General features: G+C 39.1%; 2 protein-coding genes across 2 annotated transcripts; both read right to left on the reverse strand.

The window, feature by feature from the left end:
• Positions 1-14,199: 14,199 nt before the first annotated feature.
• LOC110929469 (bZIP transcription factor 11) lies at positions 14,200-15,648 on the reverse strand. Its single transcript, XM_022172626.2, has one exon. It carries the CDS (start codon positions 14,806-14,808, stop codon positions 14,365-14,367), a length of 444 nt encoding a protein of 147 aa, XP_022028318.1. The 5' UTR covers positions 14,809-15,648; the 3' UTR covers positions 14,200-14,364.
• A 2,094-nt stretch (positions 15,649-17,742) lies between these two features.
• Positions 17,743-20,493, reverse strand: LOC110929467 (cysteine-rich receptor-like protein kinase 28). The gene is made up of 4 exons (XM_035987927.1): positions 19,652-20,493; positions 19,262-19,453; positions 18,791-19,029; positions 17,743-18,666 (listed from the first exon to the last, which is right to left on the reverse strand). The coding sequence occupies exons 1-3, from the start codon at positions 20,037-20,039 to the stop codon at positions 18,890-18,892; spliced, it is 720 nt and encodes a 239-aa protein (XP_035843820.1). The 5' UTR covers positions 20,040-20,493; the 3' UTR covers positions 17,743-18,666; positions 18,791-18,889.
• Between the last annotated feature and the right edge of the window lie 3,642 nt (positions 20,494-24,135).

Genomic DNA, 24,135 nt, shown 5'->3' on the forward strand with positions numbered 1-24,135 from the left:
CCCACTGCAACCTCTACAGGCATTTCACTGCAAATTGTCGCTATGGTCCCCGTCAAGCCCCAGTTCAAGCCGCCGCTCATCAAGCTCTACTCCCAGCCCCTCAAGGCCAACCTGCAGCTCAAGCACCAGTGGTCAATGCTCGAGTCTGTTTTGCATGTGGTGATCCTAACCACTTTGCAAACATGTGCCCAAACCGGGTTGTGAAACAAGAACCCCAGCAGCAGCCTCAGCAGCAACAACAAGCAGCCCGTGCCAGAACCTTTAACATCAACACCCGTCAAGCCCAGGCTGACAACAACGTGGTTAATGGTACGTTCCTTGTGAATGGTATTTATGCATCATGTGTAACACCTCGAATTTTTGTGTCCAATGATGTGTTAACACGTGTCATTTGTTTACACGTGGCATTGATATTAAATAAAGGACTAATTTTGACAAACCTTGAAAGTATGTAAATTCGAGGATTATAAATGTCAACCAAGGGTGAATATACTGTATAGTAACCCTAAATGATGCTCGTACCTTCAAACGAATAAATCACGGATCGTACGGAAGCGAAACGCGGAAGAAAGTGAGAGATTACAAGCTACAGGGGTTAACTGTGTCAACATGTTTAATTATACCTCTGAGTGACCTTTTAATGTTCCCGAGGCTTTGTAACAGTATAATACACTCACTAGAATACAATATATAAATTTCGCGAAGTTCCGTTTTAAAACGAGAAAGTTATGATCAAATTCGTAGGAGAAGGGTTAAAACCGTCAATAATATAATTTAAGGCCTTCCGGATAATAAATAAATTTAACCGAGGGCTTAACGATACGGGTAAATAACGCGAGGTCCTTAATTGTAATTAACCGAGGGCCATATCGCAAAGTTACCCCTTCAAACCCGAAAGGTCAGGTAATTAATTACCAAGATTTTATAATCATTACTAAAAGATTTAAAAAGATTTATTTTTAACCCCTTACGGACCGTAAAGGGTATGCCTTACGGACCGTAAGGAGGGGGAATGATTGCTGATGATCCGCCTATGGCTTACGGACCGCAAGGCCGAAGCCATACGGTCCGTAAGCAACGCCCAGCGACAGATTGTTGGCTGTTGGCTGTTTTAAGCGGCAAAACATGAATTTATGGGTTTCTCAGGGTCATGGGCGCCCCCTACTCGACCCATAACTCTCTAGGACACATGCCACTGATCCACATTCATTTATAGGATGTGTTGTAATGATCTAAGGGCTTGTCTTTGACTATAAATAGACCTCTTGTGTTCATAAGTTTCATCACAACTCAACAACACTTCTCTGGTCATTCTAAAGGCTCTCAAGCATTCTTCTTTGTTCTCTAAGCAAGTCTCAACTTCTGTAAGTCCATTAGATCCTTTGTAGTTTGATTTATACTTAGTAAATAGCTAAAAACCAAACCGTCGTAAATACGGTTTGACTTCAAAATAAATCCGTAATGGCTCAGGCTTATGACGGATCAAAAGTAGTTATGAGTTGGTATTTATGTGGGTAATAAACCTCTAAAAGGGTTCCCTCTGATCACCACTCTAACTAGCTCAAATGTCGAGTCAAACGAAAGCTTAAAAAGTCAACAGAAAGCTATTATTGCGATTCTTACATAATCTGTAATGTATATGCTATGGAACCTGTTTAGACACTCATAAAACATGATACTAAGTATATAAACTTGTTTGCGCTCGTTTGAATCGACCATTTGCTATATTGACCCGGTTCGGAGCCGAATGTCGCAAAAGTTTGACTTTTGCTTTGACTTCAGTTCTGACCCGTTTTAGTGAGGTATAGATATGCCTTAGGACTCTCTTAGGACCAGGTTACATGATGGTATAACCCTCTGTGACCGGTTCATGATTTGTCCGAGTCTTTTACGCATTTCCGTTAATCGCCTAAAAGTTGACCGTAACGGCCTTTTTAAAATAAAACGAGTATTTCGGACACGTGAACGGACCATAACCTTGCTTACTAAATTATAAGCATGTCCTTAAAGTTTCACGTCAATCCGAGGTCTAGAATGAGAGTTATGCTAAATGGCGCATTTATAAGAAACTTTTGTAATAAACGGCGCAATTAGCATAACGCCTAACTAAACCAAGATTTCGTCACCAAACTTTTACCCACTGTAGTAAAATAATATTTTTAGAATTTTAAAGATTTTTAATAAATTTTACCTTGCTCATAACCTGCGGTTATGGCTACGGTTCGGTAAATACCGAATATGCCCTTTTCGGCCAAAACATGAGTTCTACAAGGTCTTTTGACCCGATTCCAGTTGCTACTGATTTTAAATAATAAATAAAGTATTTTAAACTTTATAAACTGTTCGGGAAACTCAGATTTCCTGTAGAACTCGAAAAGCTCTTTAAAAGTCTTTAAAATGACCGAAAAACCCCTACGGGGCGTAATATTAACTTAAACTCGTTACGGGCATCACGGAAGGTATCCTACTGATACCACAACCTCTTTAAGGCATATTGACTTAGGAAATAAGCGTAAGACTCTCATGGTTAACCGTTTCGCCTATTGCGCGCACGGTTCGGCTTATGAAACTAGTTTTCATAAAATAGCCGATACGGGTCAAATTATATTATTTGGACCCCAAAATCCAGAGTGTGAACCTTAAACCCATCTAAAACAAGTCTCTGAACTTGTTGGGTCAGAATCACACTCCATTCTCGGTTTTCGCCTTTTCGCGCGATTAAACCGTATTCACATATCGGAACCAACCGGTCTAGGCTACGGCCAATATAAAGACTCGTTAGAATTCTAATAGGTAAATTAAAACCTTCGTTCCAGAATAGGAGCCCCAGTAAAAGCTATCAGTGACTTAATCAAATTAAGGATAATACTTGCAAAGGTAAATACTTTAACTTATTTTCCCTTATACGGGCTTGGGATACGGTATATTAATACCGCTTGATTGAGCATCATATCTTCCATCGCTTAGGTGGTTAATTGAATAATGTGATCGGCTCATTTAAACAGTCTTGTTACTTAAAAGCCTTTGGGGGGTTAATGACCGTTGTCCCGGATATCCTTGGCATCATTTTACGAAATGGCCACGACCTCGACATCCCGGTGTAGGCGTACACCCGGTATATTATGTCGACATTATTATTATTAAAAGACGTAGCCGTTGGTTTTTACACTACGGTTTTACGCAATGTGGTGTGTCTATTAATCTTTAACCCGGACAGGATCCGGGCTACTGAACGCATAAAAGGACATGTAATTCGTTCACAAGATTTTAATAATTTTCCCAAGTTATAAAAGAGTTTGTGCCTCGTGCATTCAAATCAATTTTAATAAACATTTTCAAATGTGTCAGTTGAACGTATTTACCAGTGTAAACTGACGTATTTTCCCAAAAAGATTAAGTGCAGGTACTACACGAAATTGCCTGGTAATAGCTTCCTAGCATCCCGAATAGTCTCGCAAACTTGATGCTGTATCTGATTGAACAATACTTTACTATTATTTATGATCCCCTGTGGAAACAATTCGACTTCTGTAATACATTTGATGTTACATTCAAAGGTTGAATTATATTTATCTTTATTGCTTCCACTGTGCATTCATATAATTGTGTGGTTTGACTATATTGTTGCCAACTACGTCACGGTAATCCCCCACCGGGCCCACCGGTGATACACGTGGAAATCGGGGTGTGACATCATGTTTGTTTAATACTGGAGCCGATAACTGCTTTGTGTCGTATGAATTCGAGAAGCTCCTTAGTCGTAAGCGTTCTTATCTCCCCTCGTCATTCGAAGTTGAAGTTGCTACGGGAAGAACCGTCGCCGTTAACTCTGTTCTTCGTGATTGTACCCTCGAGCTCAACAATCACCTCTTCCCAATTGTCTCATTCTGATGCAGCTCGGAAGTTTTGACGTCATAGTAGGCATGGACTTTCTACGCGAAAACCATGCTGAAGTTGTGTGCTTTGAAAAGATGATTCGATTCTCGCTCGCAAATGGTGATCTCTTATGTGTATACGGTGAAACAGCTTCAGAAGGTCTCAAGCTCATGTCGTGTATCCAAGCTAGCAAGTATCTACGCAAGGAATACAGAGCTTTCTTGGCCAACATTGTAGTAGCAGAGAAGGAAAAGAAAAGGAAGGCCGAAGTTAAAGACGTTCCAGTGGTCCGTAAATTTCCTCAGGTGTTCCCTGACGATCTTCCGGGATTACCGCCAAGTCGTGATATCGACTTTCGCATCGACCTTATTCCTGAAGCTAACCCTGTTGCTAAAGCCCCTTATCGACTCGCTCCATCCGAAATGCGGGAACTCTCAAACCAACTCCAGGAGTTACTTGAAAAAGGCTTTATTCGCCCAAGCACCTCTCCTTGGGGCGCACCGGTCCTTTTCGTCAAAAAGAAGGATGGGTCGTTCAGGATGTGCATCGACTATTGGGAACTGAATAAGCTGACCATCAAGAACCGTTATCCCCTACCTCGAATCGACGATTTGTTTGATCAGCTACAAGGTGCATCGTGTTTCTCGAAGATCGATTTACGCTCAGGTTATCATCAGTTACGCATACAAGAGGAGGATATACCCAAAACCGCCTTTCGCACTCGTTACGGCCACTATGAGTTCGTTGTTATGCCTTTTGGTCTAACCAACGCGCCCACGGTTTTTATGGATCTGATGAATCACGTGTGTAAACCTTATCTTGACCGTTTCGTCATCGTGTTCATCGACGATGTCTTGATTTATTCCAAATCGAAAGCCGAAAACGCGCAACATCTACGTTTGGTTCTCGAGTTACTCCAGGAGAACCAACTCTATGCCAAGTTCTCCAAGTGCGAATTCTGGTTGGAGGAGGTTCAGTTTCTGGGTCACATCGTGAATAGTCAGGGTATTCATGTCGATCCCGCGAAGATTGAAGCAGTTAAAAGTTGGATTACGCCAAAGAACCCGTCTGAAGTTCGATCTTTTCTTGGATTAGCGGGCTATTATCGACGATTTATCGAAGGATTCTCTAAGATCGATGTGCCGCTTACCACCCTTACTCATAAAGACAGGTCTTTTGTTTGGGGAACTGAACAAGAATCTGCTTTTCAAACCCTTAAGCGCAAGCTCTGCAATGCTCCTGTTCTCACGTTGCTAGACGGAAACAACGATTTCATTGTCTACTGTGATGCTTCTAACCTTGGGCTTGGCTGTGTTCTCATGCAACAAGACAAGGTTATAGCTTACGCATCTCGTCAGCTCAAAATCCACGAGAAGAACTATACAACCCATGATCTCGAGCTAGGCGCAGTTGTTTTTGCATTGAAGATTTGGCGACACTACCTGTATAGTACCAAGTGTACGATCTTCACCGATCACAGGAGTTTACAACACATCTTTAATCAGAAAGAACTTAACATGCGTCAACGCGGATGGGTAGAACTTCTTAGCGATTACGACTGTGAGATTCGTTATCACCCGGGCAAGGCAAATGTTGTAGCCGACGTACTCAGCAGACGGAGTTATTTGCTCAGTATTCGCAATACCCAAGCCCAGCATAACCTCGAAACTCTCATCCGTGAAGCCCAACATGCTTGCTTTAACGAGCGCACTTTGAAGAAAGAGAGGATTTATCACGACGGAGCTCAGCTTGTAAGCAAAGCAGATGGGATTTTCTATTATCTGGACTGAATTTGGATCCCTAAGCGGACCGATTTGCGAAAGATTATAATGAACGAAGCCCACAAATCCCGATACTCTATTCATCCCGGTGCCGATAAAATGTACCAGGATCTTCGTTACAAGTACTGGTGGCCGGGTATGAAACGGGATATCGCACTCTATGTTGGAAGTTGCCTGACTTGTGCGAGAGTCAAGGCTGAACATCAACGACCTTCTGGCTTACTCGAACAACCTCCAATCCCTATATGGAAGTGGGAGAGTATAGCTATGGATTTCATAACCAAACTTCCGCCCACGCCATCAGGTCACGACAGCATTTGGGTTATAGTTGATCGTTTGACCAAATCAGCCCACTTTTTGCCAATACGAGAAGACTACAAGGTAGAACGACTAGCCCGAATCTACACAGACGAGATCATTTGTAATCATGGTACGCCTCGTGACATCATTTCAGACCGTGATGCTCGGTTTACTTCGCGATTGTGGGAAACGTTTCAAGCGGCCCTTGGTACGTCGCTTAACCTGAGTACAGCATTCCATCCTCAAACTGACGGACAGACTGAAAGAACGATCCGTACTCTTGAAGACATGCTCCGCGCGTGTGTCATAGACTTCGGTGGTAGTTGGAACAAATACCTACCGTTAGTCGAATTCTCGTACAACAATAGCTATCATGCCAGCATACAAATGGCACCATTCGAGGCTTTATATGGAAGGAGATGTCGTTCGCCTATTGTGTGGCACGAGATCGGTCATTCGCAATTAACCGGTCCCGAGTTACTACAAGAAACGACTGACAAAATACTCCAGATTCGAGACAACTTGTCGAAAGCCAGGGATAAACAGAAAAGTTACGCCGATAGAAGACGCAAGCCCCTTGAATTTGACGTTGGCGACTACGTACTCCTAAAGGTATCACCTTGGAAGGGTGTTGTCAGATTCGGCAAGAAAGGGAAACTAGCGCCTCGATATGTTGGACCTTTTAAGATTCTGGAAAGAATCGGAAAAGTCGCCTACAGACTCAAACTACCAGAGGAACTTAGTAACGTCCACCCAACTTTCCACGTGTCGAACCTCCGAAAGTGTCTAGCCGATCATGATCTGATTGTACCGCTCGACGACCTTCAAGTAAACGAAACGCTACACTTCATGGAAAAGCCTGTCGAGATCATGGATCGCCAAACCAAGCAACTCAGACGCTCGCGCATCCCTATCGTGAAAGTCCGATGGGAAGGAAAACGAGGCGCAGAGTTCACTTGGGAACTCGAAAGCGACATGAAGGCTAAGTACCCGCAGTTGTTTGAATGAAGATCTGAAGCGAGAAATTGGTAAAATCATTCACGGCGATGTGCAGCTTCGAGCCTAATTTCGGGACGAAATTCCCTAAACAAGGGGAGGCTGTAACACCTCGTGTTTTCGAATGTCAAAGTCAAAGTCCAAGTCAACTTTGACTTCTTTGACTATAATTAGTCTATTTTATGTTTTATTTGTATTATGTGGAGTAAGTGTTGTTAATCTAAGAAATCGAAGTGATCGAATGTTTTATCAACGCGAACCGATTTACGACTGTGAATAGTAGGAAGTAACAATGCGATAAAGTTAACTAATCAATAATCAAGCCAATCGAACCATCATCGAACTCGAAACTCGAGTTATGCGAATTTGGTTGTTGTTATACGTGTGTGTGTGCCTTATGTGTTACATGTGCGTGTTTGCTTTATTTTTTGCGTGGTGATCAATCAAATCAATCGAAACTCGAATCAAAACTCGAAACTCAAATCGAATGCAATCGAAATCGAATTATGACGAATAGTAACGTAAGGATAGTGTGTAATATAGATGATTGTATGTTAGATATAGTGATTGGGACTGAAAGTAATTTGAATAGGAAACTCTATCGTACTCGTATCGTCTCCAGTCGAAATCAAAATATCAGAAATCGTCGCACCGAACACTTGAACCAGGCTGTTGATCGATCAGGCTGACGATCGAACAGCCCAGCCGATCGGATGGACTGCCCGATCGAGCAGGCTGTCCGATCGGGATGCCTGGCCGATCGGCCAGCTCTTTCCTCTTTTGGAGCCTATAAATAGGGCTGTCATTGTCATTCTTTCCACTTTTGGAAACTCTCTGACCGACCAGCTCGTGCTCCTCATCCTTTCTCAGATTTCTTCCGATTTCGGTAAGTTTTCATCCTAAATCTTGTACTTTCTTGATCAATGCACACTCCTACACCTTTCTATCTTTCGAATCTTTATTTTAAACCGTGAAATCATCAAGATCTAAGCATTCTAGGATGATGTCATCATGGTGTTCTTCAAGAACATCATGTTTTGGCCTCAATCCACCATGAATAGCTCAGATCTAACCGATTTCCACATAAACAAGCTAAGATATATCAAAGATCTGAACATTTACATGGTGTGAAGGATTGAAAGAAGGATTTTCAACTCTTTTACACTCAATGCCTTCAAACCGATAGGAACGGAGCTTGAGTCAACTCACCAATCATTCTGGTGGATGAGTGGTTCAAGATTCGGATTCTATCTACGAGGTTCACCGACTTCGGGTTAAACATCAAACTACCGTTCCGAACAGTTTACCGGCCGGACTTGGGTGATTCCTGTCCGAGCAGGGGAAACAAGTAAGAACGAAAGTTCTCTGGTTCAGCTCGCTGTTAAACTACCTCGAAATAATGTCAAATAACCAAAACAACCAAGTGTTAGACGAACAGGCCGACCAGGTCAGGATGCTAACCGAACGGTTAGGCTGTCCGAACGGACAGCCCAACCGATCGGACATGTCAGCCGATCGGCTAGCAAGTGGCCCCATACTTTGACAATTTCATGAAGTATAGTATTGAATAAGGTGATGTTCGATCGAATGAGCTGTTTGATAACATTACTCATCGGATCATGAGATACTATGTTTCAACCCTTGATCGATTTACAACTCGTAGTAGTACGGGGTGCCACCCGATCGAACATGCTGTTCGATCGATCAGGTGACATCCAGCTGAGGACTCACTTTTGAAGTTCCTAACCGATCGGTTAAGCCGGCCGATCGAACAGGCCGTTCGTTCGATCGACCTGAAGGGTAAGGACACTTCAGTGTTCTCAAATACTACAACGAAAACTTCAAAAGGCCAAACCATCATACACAAACACATCCTACTCAAAGGAAGAAACAATCCGCTCGAACAGTCCAGCCGATCGAACAGGCTGTCCGAACGGACCTTCCAACCGAACGAACAACCCGTTCGATCGAACCTGCTGTTCGATCGACCAGGCTGTTCGACCCACTTACACTTGTCTCCAGTTTACGTGTATTCAGTGTTATGCTATCAAACTGTTCAGGCTAACCCTACTCTCAAGCGCTCCCTTCAATCCATCAATCAATCGCTGTGAGTATACTCGATCCCTTTTTGCTTTTAGCACTTTTGGGTGTTACATACGTTACTTATATCAAAACACAATCAATCACACTACTCAATTATTTGAACGCTAACCGATTCACATGTATTACGTGACTAAATGAATGCTTGTTGTTATGTTTACATGTGGAATGCTGTCTACCTGCCGTAACGACGTAGTACTATAGTTTGGACTCAGCACCCGTTCACACGGGGGTTGTTAAGGACAATTACTTGCATGGATTACGGTGGTAATCATGTATTGCGAACTGTCTCGGACAGTCAACCCGCAGTCATTGGTATCGATAGATCCATGTCGATAATTAACATGCTTCGTTTTCCTCTATATACGTGCTGGTTATGCGTAAACTATTTCGAACTCTATATGCTATTATCAAACTTGTATGCTCACCTTTACATTATATGTATTGACTTTATTTTAACATATGTGACAGGTGTTTAAGATGTTTGCTTGCTAGGAAAGCGAGGCTAGAATAAAGCTCTAGAGGCCCCCAACAAATAGTTGTCTGTCAGGAATAAGCGTCTAGAGCATAGTTGTCTGTAGATCTTGTTCGACCGGGTCTTTAGAAGCATTTGAACAATATTTATTCGTTTTTAATTAAATCTGAGTTGCCGGAACAGAATTACTTGACTAGTTGTTATCTGTAATAATATATTGTATTATTTGGGATACGGTATGGGTGTATCATTTAACTGAATAGTATTAATAGTTGTTGTGGAAACTTCTGGACAATTTGTTTCGCTCAGTGCCATGCCCCGATGATTCCGCCATCGGTTGGGGTGTGACATCACGCAAAAGAAGAGAGTAAAGGGCTAGGAGACACCAACTTATTAGGTCGCATGCAACATGGGCTTAGTCAAGTCAAGAAGTTAGAAGACTTTGCTAGAGACCTGAGTAAGAAAATGTCAAATCTGTCACCAAATCCTGAGCTACAAAAGACATTAAGGAATGATTTCTTGAACATTATCATGGATACCAAGCCGTACGATGCCTATAGGTCTGATTTCAAAGACTGGCCCCTTGAATCTCTTAAAGAGGAAGTTAATAGAATTGAAAAGATGAATAAAGATCCTCAAATGCAAAAATTTGCTCCCAACTGGAAACAATACAAAAAGGTTGAAGTGGATGAAGCGTTGAAGTACAAGAGAATGAGGGCAGAACTTGTAGCAGCTAAGTATGGGACTGCTAGAGCTATTGGAAAATGGTCTAGGCAGTATATTGATCAAGCTTACAATAAGCTAGAAGAGCGAAGAAAGACAGATCCATCCCTTCCTAAAAAGCCAGTATACAAAGATGAAACCACTGTTAGACGTCGGCAGACCATTACCTCTAAAAAGTTGTTCTCATCAGTAGATGTATCCATCGCTGTCTTGAACCAAAGAAAAAGACAACAACTGATTGATGAGGAAGATGAAAAGAGAGAAGCTGAAATCAGAAAAGAGGCTATCAGAAATCAGTTACGATATGGATTGGATGATGCTTCGTTGCAATTACAAGCTCAAGTTGCTCAAACACTTCAAACGTTGGCTAGCAGGCCTCAATCGCCAAACTCCTCTCAAATAAAACTTCTCCCAAGAAACCCATTAGACCCAAAAATACTAAAGTGGAAGTCTGACAAACAGACCCATGACTTGACTTTGATCAAGTCTGATGGTAGTGTTGAAAAGATATCAAGGGAGAGTGCACTTAGTCTGAATCCAGTTGACCTCCAAGATCTTTTTAACCTTCAGCTTGATAGGGATGAAGATGTTACTAATTCCTTGGATTTTGAGCTCCAATTCAAAGGGAAAATCCGGGAAAGGTTGATGAGAGAATAAAGATCTGCTGATTTCTAAAGTTTGCTGATTTATAAAGGCTGTTATACACAAAAATCTGCTGAAGTCTAAAGTCTGTTGATGGACCTACCATCTGTTGAACTCAAAGAACTGCTGGAAGTCAAAGGCCTGATCAATCTTGATTTAGCTTTGCTGAAAGTTGTTGAGGCAGGTGATTGTGTGTTTGTAGTTAATGTTTGTTGAAACTTAAGTTGTATTCAAATTCTATTAAGTTTTGTTAAACATCTTTTATATGTACTTATGTCTATAAACAGTTTATATTGTTTTTTTGGGTAAACAGTTTACATTGTCAATGGGTAGATAACCTCTTTTTTGGATAAGAGAATGGAAATAATCGTATGTAACTAATATATTAACCGATAATCTATGTTTATAGTTGTCTTTTAGCTATAATAGATAATATGTTTTGATACATTATCTATATACCTATCTATACTTTCTATCGAAATGTGTTATGCATGGTTTTCTAAAAGCCACCCGTATTTATACACGGGTCTTACCGTTAGTTTTATATAATATGAACTGTGACTAGTCAAAACTGATTTTTTAATGTTTGGGGGTACCAAACCCACTTAGAATTCGTGAAATAAAGCTAGGGTTTGTTAGATACTTGCAATGGGCGATTTAACTTTTCTCCAAGCAATTGTTACTACACTTAAACTCCCTCACTTTGTTTGTCATTTTCTACAAGAAACTCCTACTCTTTTCGTTTGCATACGTCGATGACAAACACCGTCGGGATTTCTATGCTAGTTTAATGTATTATTTTAGAACGAAAGCGAAAACCGTAACAACTTTATACACTAAAAAATAATCCTTAATATGCAAATGATCGAAACTTAAGAAACTAAAACAATATAAATTCACAATGTTATAGAAATTAAACATTTGAATACTTTAGATGACAAAGAGCCAACTTAGCGTCCTAATTTAGTGCTTACCGATTATACGAATTTTATGTAAACTATGTGTATATATATCTGAGGTTTCCTTTTAGTTGGCCCCCCTTATTTTATGAAAACATTGGGGCATTCTTACACACAAAATGGACCATTCGTTATTATATATGTGTGTGGCCAAGAAATACATGGCCAAGTACTTTCGAATAAAGTAGAAAGAAACAGCATAGTTCCATACATATAAAAAATGGCTGCCCACCCTTTCAAAATCACGGCAGCCTTATTTATTATGTATAAACTAGGATAGGATTAATCCCTCGCGTTGCACTACGGGTGTAAAATCGTGCCAAATAGCACCGTGCCAAATAGCACCAATGTCACATCACCGACAACGACCACCGACACTGAAGTTGTGACGTGTTAATGCGAAAAATTAGACCGAAACCTAAAACATAAAAAATAATAACTAAGTCGATCTAGGACCCGTGCGTTGTGACGAACCTGTCAAACATGAAAAAATAGATGAGGTAAAAATGTTGAACCATATACGCACGTTGCGCCGTGTTAACTCGCAAAATTTAGAGCGAAACATAAAACAAAAATTTTGCACTTATGTGGAACAATATCCAATAAGCTTTTTTGTTTATCTAAATAAATATTTGAAATGATAAATATAAATCATTTCCAATATATGCAATTGATGTTAATCCGCTCTCTAAATGCCATTCAACAGAATCATATTGAGCTATTAGGGTGGAGGGGGAGTCCTCTAGATGGGCTCGCCAGTTAAGCAGGTTCCATAGAAACACCGCCACAACTCCCATATCTCTGTATATGGGATCATTTTACGGGTTCATGAACCAGGATGGTTTGAGGAATGTTTGAGTGGAAAGAGAGGAGAAAAAGGGTGTTGAATTTCTTGGGAAGTGTGGGGCTCAAGTGATGGAGCTAGAATCCTGCTATAAGTGGTATGAGTTCGTTTGGGTTCACATGGGTTGAGATGAGGTGTCACACTATAATTGGTTGGTGGTCAGGGTCCACACATGTTGGGCTAAGAACGCCCCTTCCACCCTTAGAAATATGTTCAGGACGGTATCAAAACTCACTCTGAAATGTTGTTGTATGGTAGTTGAATGCCAATTGATTTATTAATTTTAGACATTTATGTATAAAATCTGAGGTATACTTGAGGATAAGTTTTTGCCTTTCAAGTTGCATTTTTATAAACATGAAATTGAGAGAGTAGATTACAAACCGGCTCACCACAACCTTACTAGTACAACTGTACAATCAGTCTACTGAGTACTAACACAATGAACAATGCAATCAAATTCATAATGAATTAAACATGTGACTCAAGTACCCAAACCATTTACTATGAATACATTTTGGGTGGGGTAAGGGTGGGAGTGGAGGACACCTATCTTACATGAAAACTATGCCTTTGTTGTACATTTTAGGTGTATTGAAAAAATTAACACAAATCAAGAAAGAAAATCAGGTGTATATTAACACCAATCAAGAAAGAAAATCATGTTTTATATAGAATTTTTCTAGAAGAAGTTAGTTATGAAAAAAGAACTAATCAAGTTGTATTATGAAAAAAGTTCCTAAATTAAAATTTTGGCCAGCGAGAGCCACAAAAATCTTGGTTATTTTTTTTAATGCGGAAACCTTTATCGTTTGCAATGTTTATTGTTGAATATATATTATCGTAGCATTTTCATTTAATTAATATCCGATAAAATATGCAGAATTTGCTTTTTTATAAGCATCTAATTTAACCAACTCTCAGTCTCATTCTCTATTTAAGCAAGCATCTATTCAGAGTCAATCAACTAGGACCGTTGATTATTCTATCAAATATATTCTTATAAGAAACAAAATACAATATACGTGTACTGTTGAAGCAACGGTAGGAGCTTCCAACATTTACACATGGGACTGTAAGTCTGAAAGAAAACAACATTGTTAGCCTCCTCATGCATGCGACTTTATTATTTAACCTAACCAGATCCCGACAGGAGGCGAATCAACATGATGTTACTTTCATAAAAAGGGATGGTTCTCTCTTGCATCGACTAGCATTGTTCGACGTTCGTTGTCATGTAGGGTACCACAGTGATATCGTTGCATCGTTTTATTAGTAATGATTGTGTGTACATCTTTTGTAATGATCTGGTCCACTTTAGACATAATTTCAGACATGTTGTGTACATTTATGTTTGGTCGTCGTGGTGTTTGTTTCCAGATACGTCAAATCTGGAGGCGAGGTGTACATGCTCGGTGGTGCTCATGTCCAAACTTATAGATCTGGGCATTTTAGACCCGACCCGTCATCACATATGCATGCATATTTTCTTCTACCAAACACTTATATAAAATAACATTTTTATTAAACGATAAATGATTGTGCATATATTGCTTATTTACTCGATCTACCAACACAACTTTCATGACCCTCCCCCACCTCATACAAAAAGACCATTTTACCCTCCAAATAAAGTCAATATTCAATGACTACATTGTTACAACACTTTCAGTACGGAATCATGTCTGAAGCAGCCAAAATAGGCAAGTTAGCATAAACACAACTCAGTGAGTTACCCATAAACTCGTCAACAAACTCAGTGCCACCCCAACCCGAATCAACGGGTTGACTCATGATCGACTCGATCTGGTTTAGCGAATCCAACCGACGGCTCAGCTCGGTCACCTGAGCCCTCAACACCAAATTCTCAGCCTCCACATTCGTATAATGCTGCATGGTGACACTAATAGTAGCCATAACCTGGTTATTCTCCATCCTGAGTTGACTCAGCTGAGTCTTCAACTCGTCCAGGTGCTTTTGCTTCCTCAATCTTGATCTCCTTGCCGATTCCCGATTCGACACCATTCTATTCTTCTTCCTTTGATCCATTAATCGTTGAAGATCTTCATCAGAACCACCTGATGAAGTCGCTTTACCACTCGAAGAAGCCATCAAAATACCGAAAAAACAAGACGAACTTGATGATTTGGAGGGTGAATCAGAAGAAAATAAGCACAACCCAGATAGTAAATAAGGTTTAATTTGATTATTACTAAGATAGATTGGCGTTTTTTATTAAGTAACTATTGCAGAAAACAGAGCAAAAACAGAGCAAAAAACAGAGCAGAAACAGAGCACCAAATTATGAAATGTAATGGAACAATACTGAAGATTTAGAGAGTGAAATTGAAGAAACTGAGAATGACCCACATAGTAACTAAGCTTTAATTCGATTATTATTCAAACAGATAATTGTTTTTGTATGGATTTGGATCTAATTAGGGGTAGTTTGTAACTAAAGCAAAAAACAGAGTATGAATCATGTGATGTAATAGAACCAGTAGAGAAACACAACTGAAAACGAGTGAACTAAATGGGTTCTACGCCAATATGAGGAATTATTGATCATAAACTCAGAGTGAAAATGTTCACTTAAAATCTGAGACATGTATTTCAAACATCAACAGCAAGAGGTTGAACATTAATAAATACGAAAATGACCAAATCCCAGATGAAGAACAATGGGTTTTAGGCTTAAAACCTTGAATATGAATAAAAACAGAGCAATTACTTTGAAGAATAAGCTTCAAAGTTTGCTGAAAAAAAGAAGAAGAGATGGAAGAGAGGGGGAAGGGTATATGGAGGAATTGTTTGTTGGATTTTATAGAATTTTTGTGCAGCACAAGTTGCAAAAAAGTACCTTTGTGTAGATATTTTTGTTTGAAATTTAATGTCTTACAAAAAAAAAAGCAACCTTTTTCTAACATGAAAATCAAATTTTTATTAGTTTATAATATTCACACACTACTTCTCTCTGTGTATGTGTATGTATATTCATAGATATATATAAAGAGGTAGAGTGAAAAAGAGTGTAAGAATAGTGAGAGTTTTTATTTATTGTTAATAAAGAATTTAAAATAGGAGACTTCAAAACCAAATTCACATCAATTTTGCCCCAAGTTTGCCCCTCTCGTAGCCAAACTGGCTTAAAAAACGTCTCGGTAACACACCCTCCCTCTCATATAACCTGGATTTAAACGTTCTTACAAAAGATATCTATCATCCCTATCCCCTTTCCATCATTCTTTCTTCTCAAAAGCGTCCTATTATGGATGCTTTTAGATTATATTTATTAAAATTACAGACTTGATTTGTAATTAATTAACCATGTGATTTAATATGTTAAAAGTTATTAGATGCTTACATGGTTTAACACTTTAACATGTATGTGGTGACTAGGTTGTCTTGTAATTGTGTGTATCAATAGTTTGGCCCACGCCTGGGCTCTTTCTTTTTCACCTCTTGACCGGTTAGGTGTAAGACCAAGCGTAATGGGGCGTTTTTTTTTTAAAAAAATTGCCCCAAAACGCCCTAAAACGCCCAACCCCCCACTACAGGGGGCGTTTTCCGGCGTGATTTTCGAAAAAAATTGGGTCCGGCGTTTTAAAAATAACGCTTAATTCGTGTGGGGGCCACCATCTTTCGACCGTTGTTCAAACGGTAACTTTCTTATTTTTTTTTTTTTTAAATAATTCCCACTATATATATATAACCCACATTCACACCATTTTTTATACAAAACTTCACAAACTCTCCCACTTTCTTCCAACTTTTATAAAAAAAACCCACTTTCTTCTTATTTTTATACAACCATGCATCCTTTCCGCCCTCCTTTTGGTGTCCCCGCTAGACCCGCAAACCCGAACACAACCCAACCGCAAACCCCATTCAACCTTCAAGACATGGACCCGAGCTTTTTAACTTACGCGGCTTACTTAAGTGGCGCCCCTCCGTTTGTTCCTCCAACTTTCGGCTATGGTCAAGCCGGCGGGTCTCAACCGTCACAACCCGAAGCCGAACCCGATGTGGAAGTCGTACCGGAGACGCAACCCGAACCGGTGCAAGAAACATCGAAACGCGGCAAAAGGTCGCATAAGAAGAAGGATAAGGACGCACCGAGGCGTACAAAAAATATAATCAAATGGACGAAGGAAGAGGAATACGCGTTGACTCGGGCGTATGTCGACATTTCGGAGGACGAAGAGACGGGTAAATATTTTATATAAATATTATTTTACTTACTTTGTTATTTTATTTTTTAACAAACAACTTATTATTATTTTTTTTTTTTTTGTAGCAAACTTTCAAACGGGTCCGGTTTTTTGGGATAGGGTTCGTGCACTCTTCTTTAGCACGTGGGGTCAAGGCGAACATCGGGACAAAGACTCGATTTCTAGCAAATGGACCGACATAAACAACAAGTGTCATGCGTTTCAAGAAGTCTTCCAACGTAACTACGATAATCGCCCGAGTGGTGAAGGTGACGTGGGGGTTTTAACGAAGAGTTTGGAGGAGTTCGAGAGGACAAAAGGCCCTTTCACGTACTACAAGTGTTGGGAGCTACTTCGAAAAAGTCCAAAGTGGGCGGTAGTTAACCCAATGACGTCTAGTAGTAGACGTCGGGCTAAAAGGTCAAAAACATCATCCTCTGTTGACCCGTCAACTCCGACATCGGATGCCCGCAATGTTGATTTAAATGAGGCGGTGGACGAGGGCATTCAAGAAGAGTTGGCCCGACCCGGCGGTAGAAGAAAGGGAGCCGGGAAAAAAACGGTCGAGTCGTCTTCCGATCTCGAGTTAAAGGATGATTTCGAGGAGATGAACCGTCGTCTCCAAGACATTCGAGATCTCGGCCACCAACGTTATGAAATTATGAGGGAACGAGTGGCCGAAACAAAAAAATTTAACGAGATGCAAGAGGCGAGGCAAATGGAAAAGGACATCGAGTTTTTGTCCAAACCTATCGACCACCTACAAGGCGATGCGTTGATCCTTGCGCAAATGCGTCGCCAAAAAATTAAAGAAAAATATGGACTCTAGATCATATTATTTTTTTATGTTTTTTTTTTTATGTTTTTCAGTTATTTTTCTTTTTTTTTTTCAGCTTTTTTTTTTTTTACTTTCGGTTTTTTCTTTAGTTTTTTTTTTTTTCAAGTAATGTAATTTTTTTTTAAATTAATGAATGTTATTTTATGTTTTAAATTAAAAAAAATAATTGTGAAATGATTGTAAAATGATTGAATTGGGCATTATGGGGCATTATACCACTACACCACTTTTGCTATAATGCCCCCTTGCTGACTAGGACGCCACATGGCGCAAAACGCCCCATGGTGGGGGCATTATAGTGTTATACCACTACACATGGTCTAACAATGACCATTCTTTTCTTTGAGAAATAAAAATGCTTGTTGATTTCTTTTCTTTGAGAAATACAACGATCATGTAACATTAAATCAGTGCAGTTAGGCAAGGAGTTGTTATCTAAACCAGTATGACGTATCTCTTTTTGAAAAACTGGGTCACGAAAGACCATTGGATTAAATACCCTTGGTCATAACATAATCACCATTTCCGCCGACCATCCTATCCTCTGCTGCAGATGAACTCTTTGCACCGAAGACATCAAAAATAAGTTCGAAAAAAAAGAAGTGAGAGGAAACGATAGAAAAAAGAGGGGCACTTCTCTCTATTTACGTGTTTCAAACCAAGGGGATCTTGCAAAATATAAACTTTGGTGGTCAACTTCAAAACACATAAAACATCCTTGGCGCTAACTACCTTGTGTTATAATAATAACTAGGGGTTACACCCGCGCTTCGCGGCGGGGAGACCTGATTTGTGATTCGATATAACAATTGAAAGAGAAAACTTACAAAATAAAGTCGTGGTAAGTACAAAAGTATGTTGACACGTGTTTTACAACTTCTTCATTCCATCTTCACTTACAAACTACAACTTCTTATGCTTCTGCAAATAACATGTAGTTATACACCCCCTGACCCCAGACAACAAATCGACCCACTAAGCTACACTCATCCAAAGAGATAGAGCAATGGATGTCAAGTCTAACCTTGTTCGTCAGAGTACGTACCTGTTTGGGGCGAACCCCTAACTGCCCGGCCATTGCATGTTGTCGGGGACATCGTCTTGAAGCCAGATCGGCTGTGGGATATGGTAACCGGCCGGAACCCTAGTTCCAAATTATGTCGCCGCCTCCCTTAGCTCTCGTACCTCTCCCCGATCTTGTTCTTTTGAGAAAAGTAGTTTGTTGCAACTTCAATCGTCTTAAAATCGTATTGCAAAGATGTACGCTAATAGTCTCCATTCCAACTAAACAATTACAATAAGATATGAAAAAGATAACTTTCAGACTTAATTTAAAGATTCGTATAGAAGTCGCTTTTCAAATAGTCTATCACGGGAATGATCACATACTATACTATAATGTTTTTCTTATTGGTTTTGCAAGAATAACTATAATCAACAATGAAAATTCAAACACTATAAAGCAAAAAGTAAAAACATCATCAGTTTAGTGATATTTATGAATACAAAAATTTACCAGTGTCATTAGTTGAACTTAGTGTCCGTTTCGTAATTAGAGTAGAGAAGCTAGCAGTTTCTTTCTTTGACACACCGTCCTTTTGCCATATTTTTGTAAGAAAGAACCAGATGCCGATTCCAATCAACCCAACAGAGACACATACCACGGGAACGACCACATAAATTATTCTTGCAGTGCTGTTCTTTTTGCCTGCCAGAGTGATCATGGGGTTTTAATTTTAAAAACTTGTAATGCTCAATTGAATTAAAATCAAACAAAAAAATCATTAAAGCCAGTTACTGAGAAGTCCTATCACTTATTCACATTTCACATATGAAATCAAATTCCAATGCTAGCATATACAATAGACAAACAGCATTGCAAATTTGCAATAACTACAATCAGTACCTCGAGTCAACTTCGAAGGGACCGAAATAAGCAGAGGATCATTATAAAAATGCTCATTCGAATACCTCACAAAGCAATTCGGATAAAACACCCTTGCTGCCACTGTACCACTACAACAACCACGTAGCTCCCTAACTGCACCATCCAAACACTCACTGCACTGCTCCTTAGACAAATCAGGTGTATATTGCATCATCCCGTAGATGGTCACCGAATCTAGCCCAAACGACACACTTCCAACCGCTAATTTCCTAAACGAATCTCCTCCGGCAACTTCCGCCTGTAACCTAACCGTCAAATTACTCAAAGCACTATCAAACTCACCGGAATCCGAAACCCTAGCCGTGTTAAACAACTCGGCGAACGTATTGTATGAATTGAAGCTCATATGGCATGATTTTCCAATTGATTTATTGTATTTACAGATTCAATACATGCATAAGACTTTATTTCCTCTTAAAGTGGAGCTATAACACAAATCTGTGTTGTTTGACCGTGAGAATCTAGGGTTTAATATGAGGGAAGCTGGATGCATTCTTTCCCAAAATTCATGATTCCCCTGAGAGTTAACCCAATGTAGTAAATTAAAGATGGCCTAAATTAAAATTTTGTGAAGAAAAACACTGAAGATTGAAACAGCTAAGAAACTGGTACATCAGAGCAACGATATACATAACCTGGTTTGGAATCGGCAGTCCGCTACAATCAGCAGTCGGTACTGGCGGTGGTGTGAATCAACGATGATCAGTAGCAGATGGAAGGGAGTCGGTAGTGGCGGTGGTGCGCAAGCTGGTCTGTTCTGGAGAGTACGGAGAGGAGGAACAGAGAAGCAAATCGTATGCGTGGATAATCTAGTTGCATGATCTTTGAAAGTACAAAAACACCCTCAAATACTGTAGCAAACACCTGTTATAAATTGATATATATAATAATAATAAAATAATAATAATAATAATAATAATAATAATAAATCAAAATACTATACAAATAGAAAAATAATACCACATATAATACTTATAAAAAGCATAAACTTAAGTTGATATTATTGGTTCATTATGTGGTTACGGAGGTATTGGCAACATAAGGTTCAATTGGTGTAGCAGTTAGTTCATGAGGTGGTGTTAAAAGGTGCTTCAAGAGGTGGTTAATTGTGATATAATAATTTTATTACTAGTAACTAGTGAATTTTTCTCGCGTTTCGCGGCGGAAATTCGATTAGTATCTGTTTGACTCGTTATAGCATTGACATTTACTATAGTAATCGAAAAATAAAACCTTACATTGATAAAAAAAACAATAAAAACGAATATCGATACCAGTATTGATGTTGTTTAGTTGATATCGGTCCGATTGCTTTGCGTTTTATGTTTATTTTTTTCGACATCACCATATAAACTTTATTGAAAACGGCTCTTGTGAATCGAACCGGTATTTCGAGTTAAATTTTACATCAATCAACTCGTATCCTCGTTCTAAATAAAAGCCCTAAAACATCAGTTTGTAATTCGAAAAAAAACTTAACTCCGTTAAACTATATTTAACGCAGACTATTATCGGCCAAAAATGGACCAGTTAACCATTAAATACTAATTTCATTCCAATCCTCGGGGCAAATTACATAAGGATAGCAGGTAGACGAGCAACAAACTGCGCCGCCATCCCTTTTTGAATAGAAAACCCTAATCTACTAAAAACATAGCCCTGCCCCTGAGGGGTCGAAAAGTTGCTATGGACCACACGCTGAACTCTAGACAAGAACCGAACTGCCTCCGGCGCCAAAGAGCCGAACGTGTCAAACGCCAGGGGGACAAAGGCATGCTGATTATCCTCACAAGCTTTCGCGTGCTTTTCCACCTTCTTTGACTCTGCTTTCAGTACCATTTGCCCCGCCACAAATCCATTTTCCCGGAACCCGGCTAGTGGGGATACACCTGTGAGATCGACACAAGCATGTTTCCCGCCCTCCCAACCAAAAACTAGCACGTCAGCTGGGCGTAGGGTGGATCTCCCCTCCGACGGGTCTGTAAGAAAATTAACCGGTGCCTCTTTCTTCGCCGAGATCCCTGCTCGTCTGAGAATATCCATTAACACGTCTCGCACAAAGTCATGGCGATACTTAAACCCCGGAAACTCTCTACAGTGTAATGCATGCTCCCCGTATTTATCCAGGCATGCTTTACGGCAGACTGGGCAAGTATCATCATTCGGGAACATGGGGATCATCAAATGGTACTTAAGGATTGACCGGTACTCCACCGCTGACATACGTTGACCCAAACCTTCAATAGGAATAACAGTTAAGAAATCATGAGCGTGAGGCCTCTATAGGCATTCAGTTCGGATTATTATCGGCCAATAACTAAGTTGGGATTATTATCAGCAAAATTGAGAAAGCTAACATTATTTAAATCCAATTTGCCCTTTTTCTTTCATTTGTTTAAGGTTCATTAATGTGAATTTGTTTTTTCTTTCATTTGTTTAAGGTTGATTAATTCACATGATAAGCATTTTTAATTAAACTAGTTGATTTTCCGCTCGCGCGTGGCGGCGGGGACCCAATGACTGCAAAACGCGTGTCGGTAACGGTAAGCAGATATCGAATATCAAAACATAAATAAAAATGTCGTGAAAAGGATAGTCACTCCGTCCTAAAAAAGCGATTTTAAATAACCTAATATATAATAATAGGACCCACACATTCTACACGTTGGAAATTCGGTTGTTTTCAGTTTAGTTATTACGGTACTAACACGTTAAAATATGGATGAGCTCGATACCGATAACGGCAACGGAAGTACCGATCCAGAAAATCATCGAAATTAGGTACCGGCACCGAAAATGCTCGGTACGATACGGTATGGTATGTGAAGGTAAAAATCAATAAATACAGGTATGGTGCTAGACCGATGTCGAACCGAAAGTAATATTCTGAAAAGGCCAAAAGGTGGGTACTAAATTGGTACCGAAAATGATTTGGTATAGTAAATTTGGTACCGATACGATACCGGTTTGATTACAGGATTTGATACGATTTGCTTATCGATAATCTAAATATCCAAGTTAATTTTATATGCTACAATTCCTTCGTTATAGAAAAAGACAAAAAATAAAGCAAAATAAGTTGTTGTGTATATAAAACCTCACTCAAACGAAATACAGTTTACTTACTGTGTGTATGAAAAGTAATCTAAACGGTGCAATTACTTGCATTGCTACGTTGCTACAGAAATTGATGAGCTCGGTACCAACCGGTACCGAAAATACCGTTATCTAAATCCCCAAAAGTGGGTACCGTTACCGAATATACCTGGTACGGTACCGGTCGGTACTGGTACGGCACCGATATTTGAGGGTAAAAACCGATGAATACCGATACCGAAAATACACCCGATTTGATAAATTTAATACCGATACCGGTACCCAATACCATTCATTGAATTCTATTTTGATTACTGCTCATTCTATTCAATTTTTAATATATAGGTAAATATATTATCTATAATAAAATGTGAAACAAAGGTAATTATTTATTTATTAAGTATTTATATAGTATTTAATTTAAAAATGTTTTATATATATTATTATAGTTTAACGATATAAGAACATTTATTTTCATTCTTTAACTTTTTTTTCCTTATTTACAGCGGCGGACTCATAAATTTTTTTATGAGGGTGCGAAATATTTTTAAAAATTTTAGACCCCTAAGTATATAAAAAAATTCGGTTCATATTGAGTCGAATCGGTTCGGGTCATGCAAATTTACAAAAATACATCAAGCTAAAATTTATATAATTATCAAAAACAAATCAAACGTCATTACAAACACATTTAAAATATCGCCCCACGGGTTTACATTTTTTGAAATCTACCCAAAACATTATCTAGAGCTAGTTCCCTACTCATGGTTCTTATCATATATAAATTGCTCCATAAGTTCATAAATCAACACTAAAGTACTAAACATACGAATCGCTCCATAATATTCAATTTTACTTTTCAAGCCCTAGTAATTGTTGACTACTTTTATCTTGTAAGTTGTAACAACAAAAAAATAATCTAAACAACAAAATCACCCTAATAAAGTCTAAAAAAAATCAAAAGACATAAAATTTCAAACATTTTCATCATCTATATCTTCTTCTAAAAAATAATAGTATAACATTAAAAAACAAAGGCGCCTTGTATTGTTTGGATTCCGATGGTTTGGTGGCCGGATATTGACGAATTCTGGCGAGAAACTGGGTGTCACACCCCGACTCGTAGCGGAATAGTTAACCGGGGCAAGATCTCGTTGTTCATAGCTTATGACAAAATATTTAAAAGTTGCATATTATTAATAATTAAATTGACAATGTCAGAAATATAAACAATAAATGAAATAACAAATTATATTTAAAATTTATAAAAGCTAGTTTTAAATAACTAGAATTATATAATGTTTTAAAATGCATTACTTTTATCACCATTTTAAAAAATATTTAGT

The sequence above is a fragment of the Helianthus annuus genome, chromosome 3, assembly GCF_002127325.2.
Source record: "Helianthus annuus cultivar XRQ/B chromosome 3, HanXRQr2.0-SUNRISE, whole genome shotgun sequence".
NCBI lineage: Eukaryota > Viridiplantae > Streptophyta > Magnoliopsida > Asterales > Asteraceae > Helianthus > Helianthus annuus.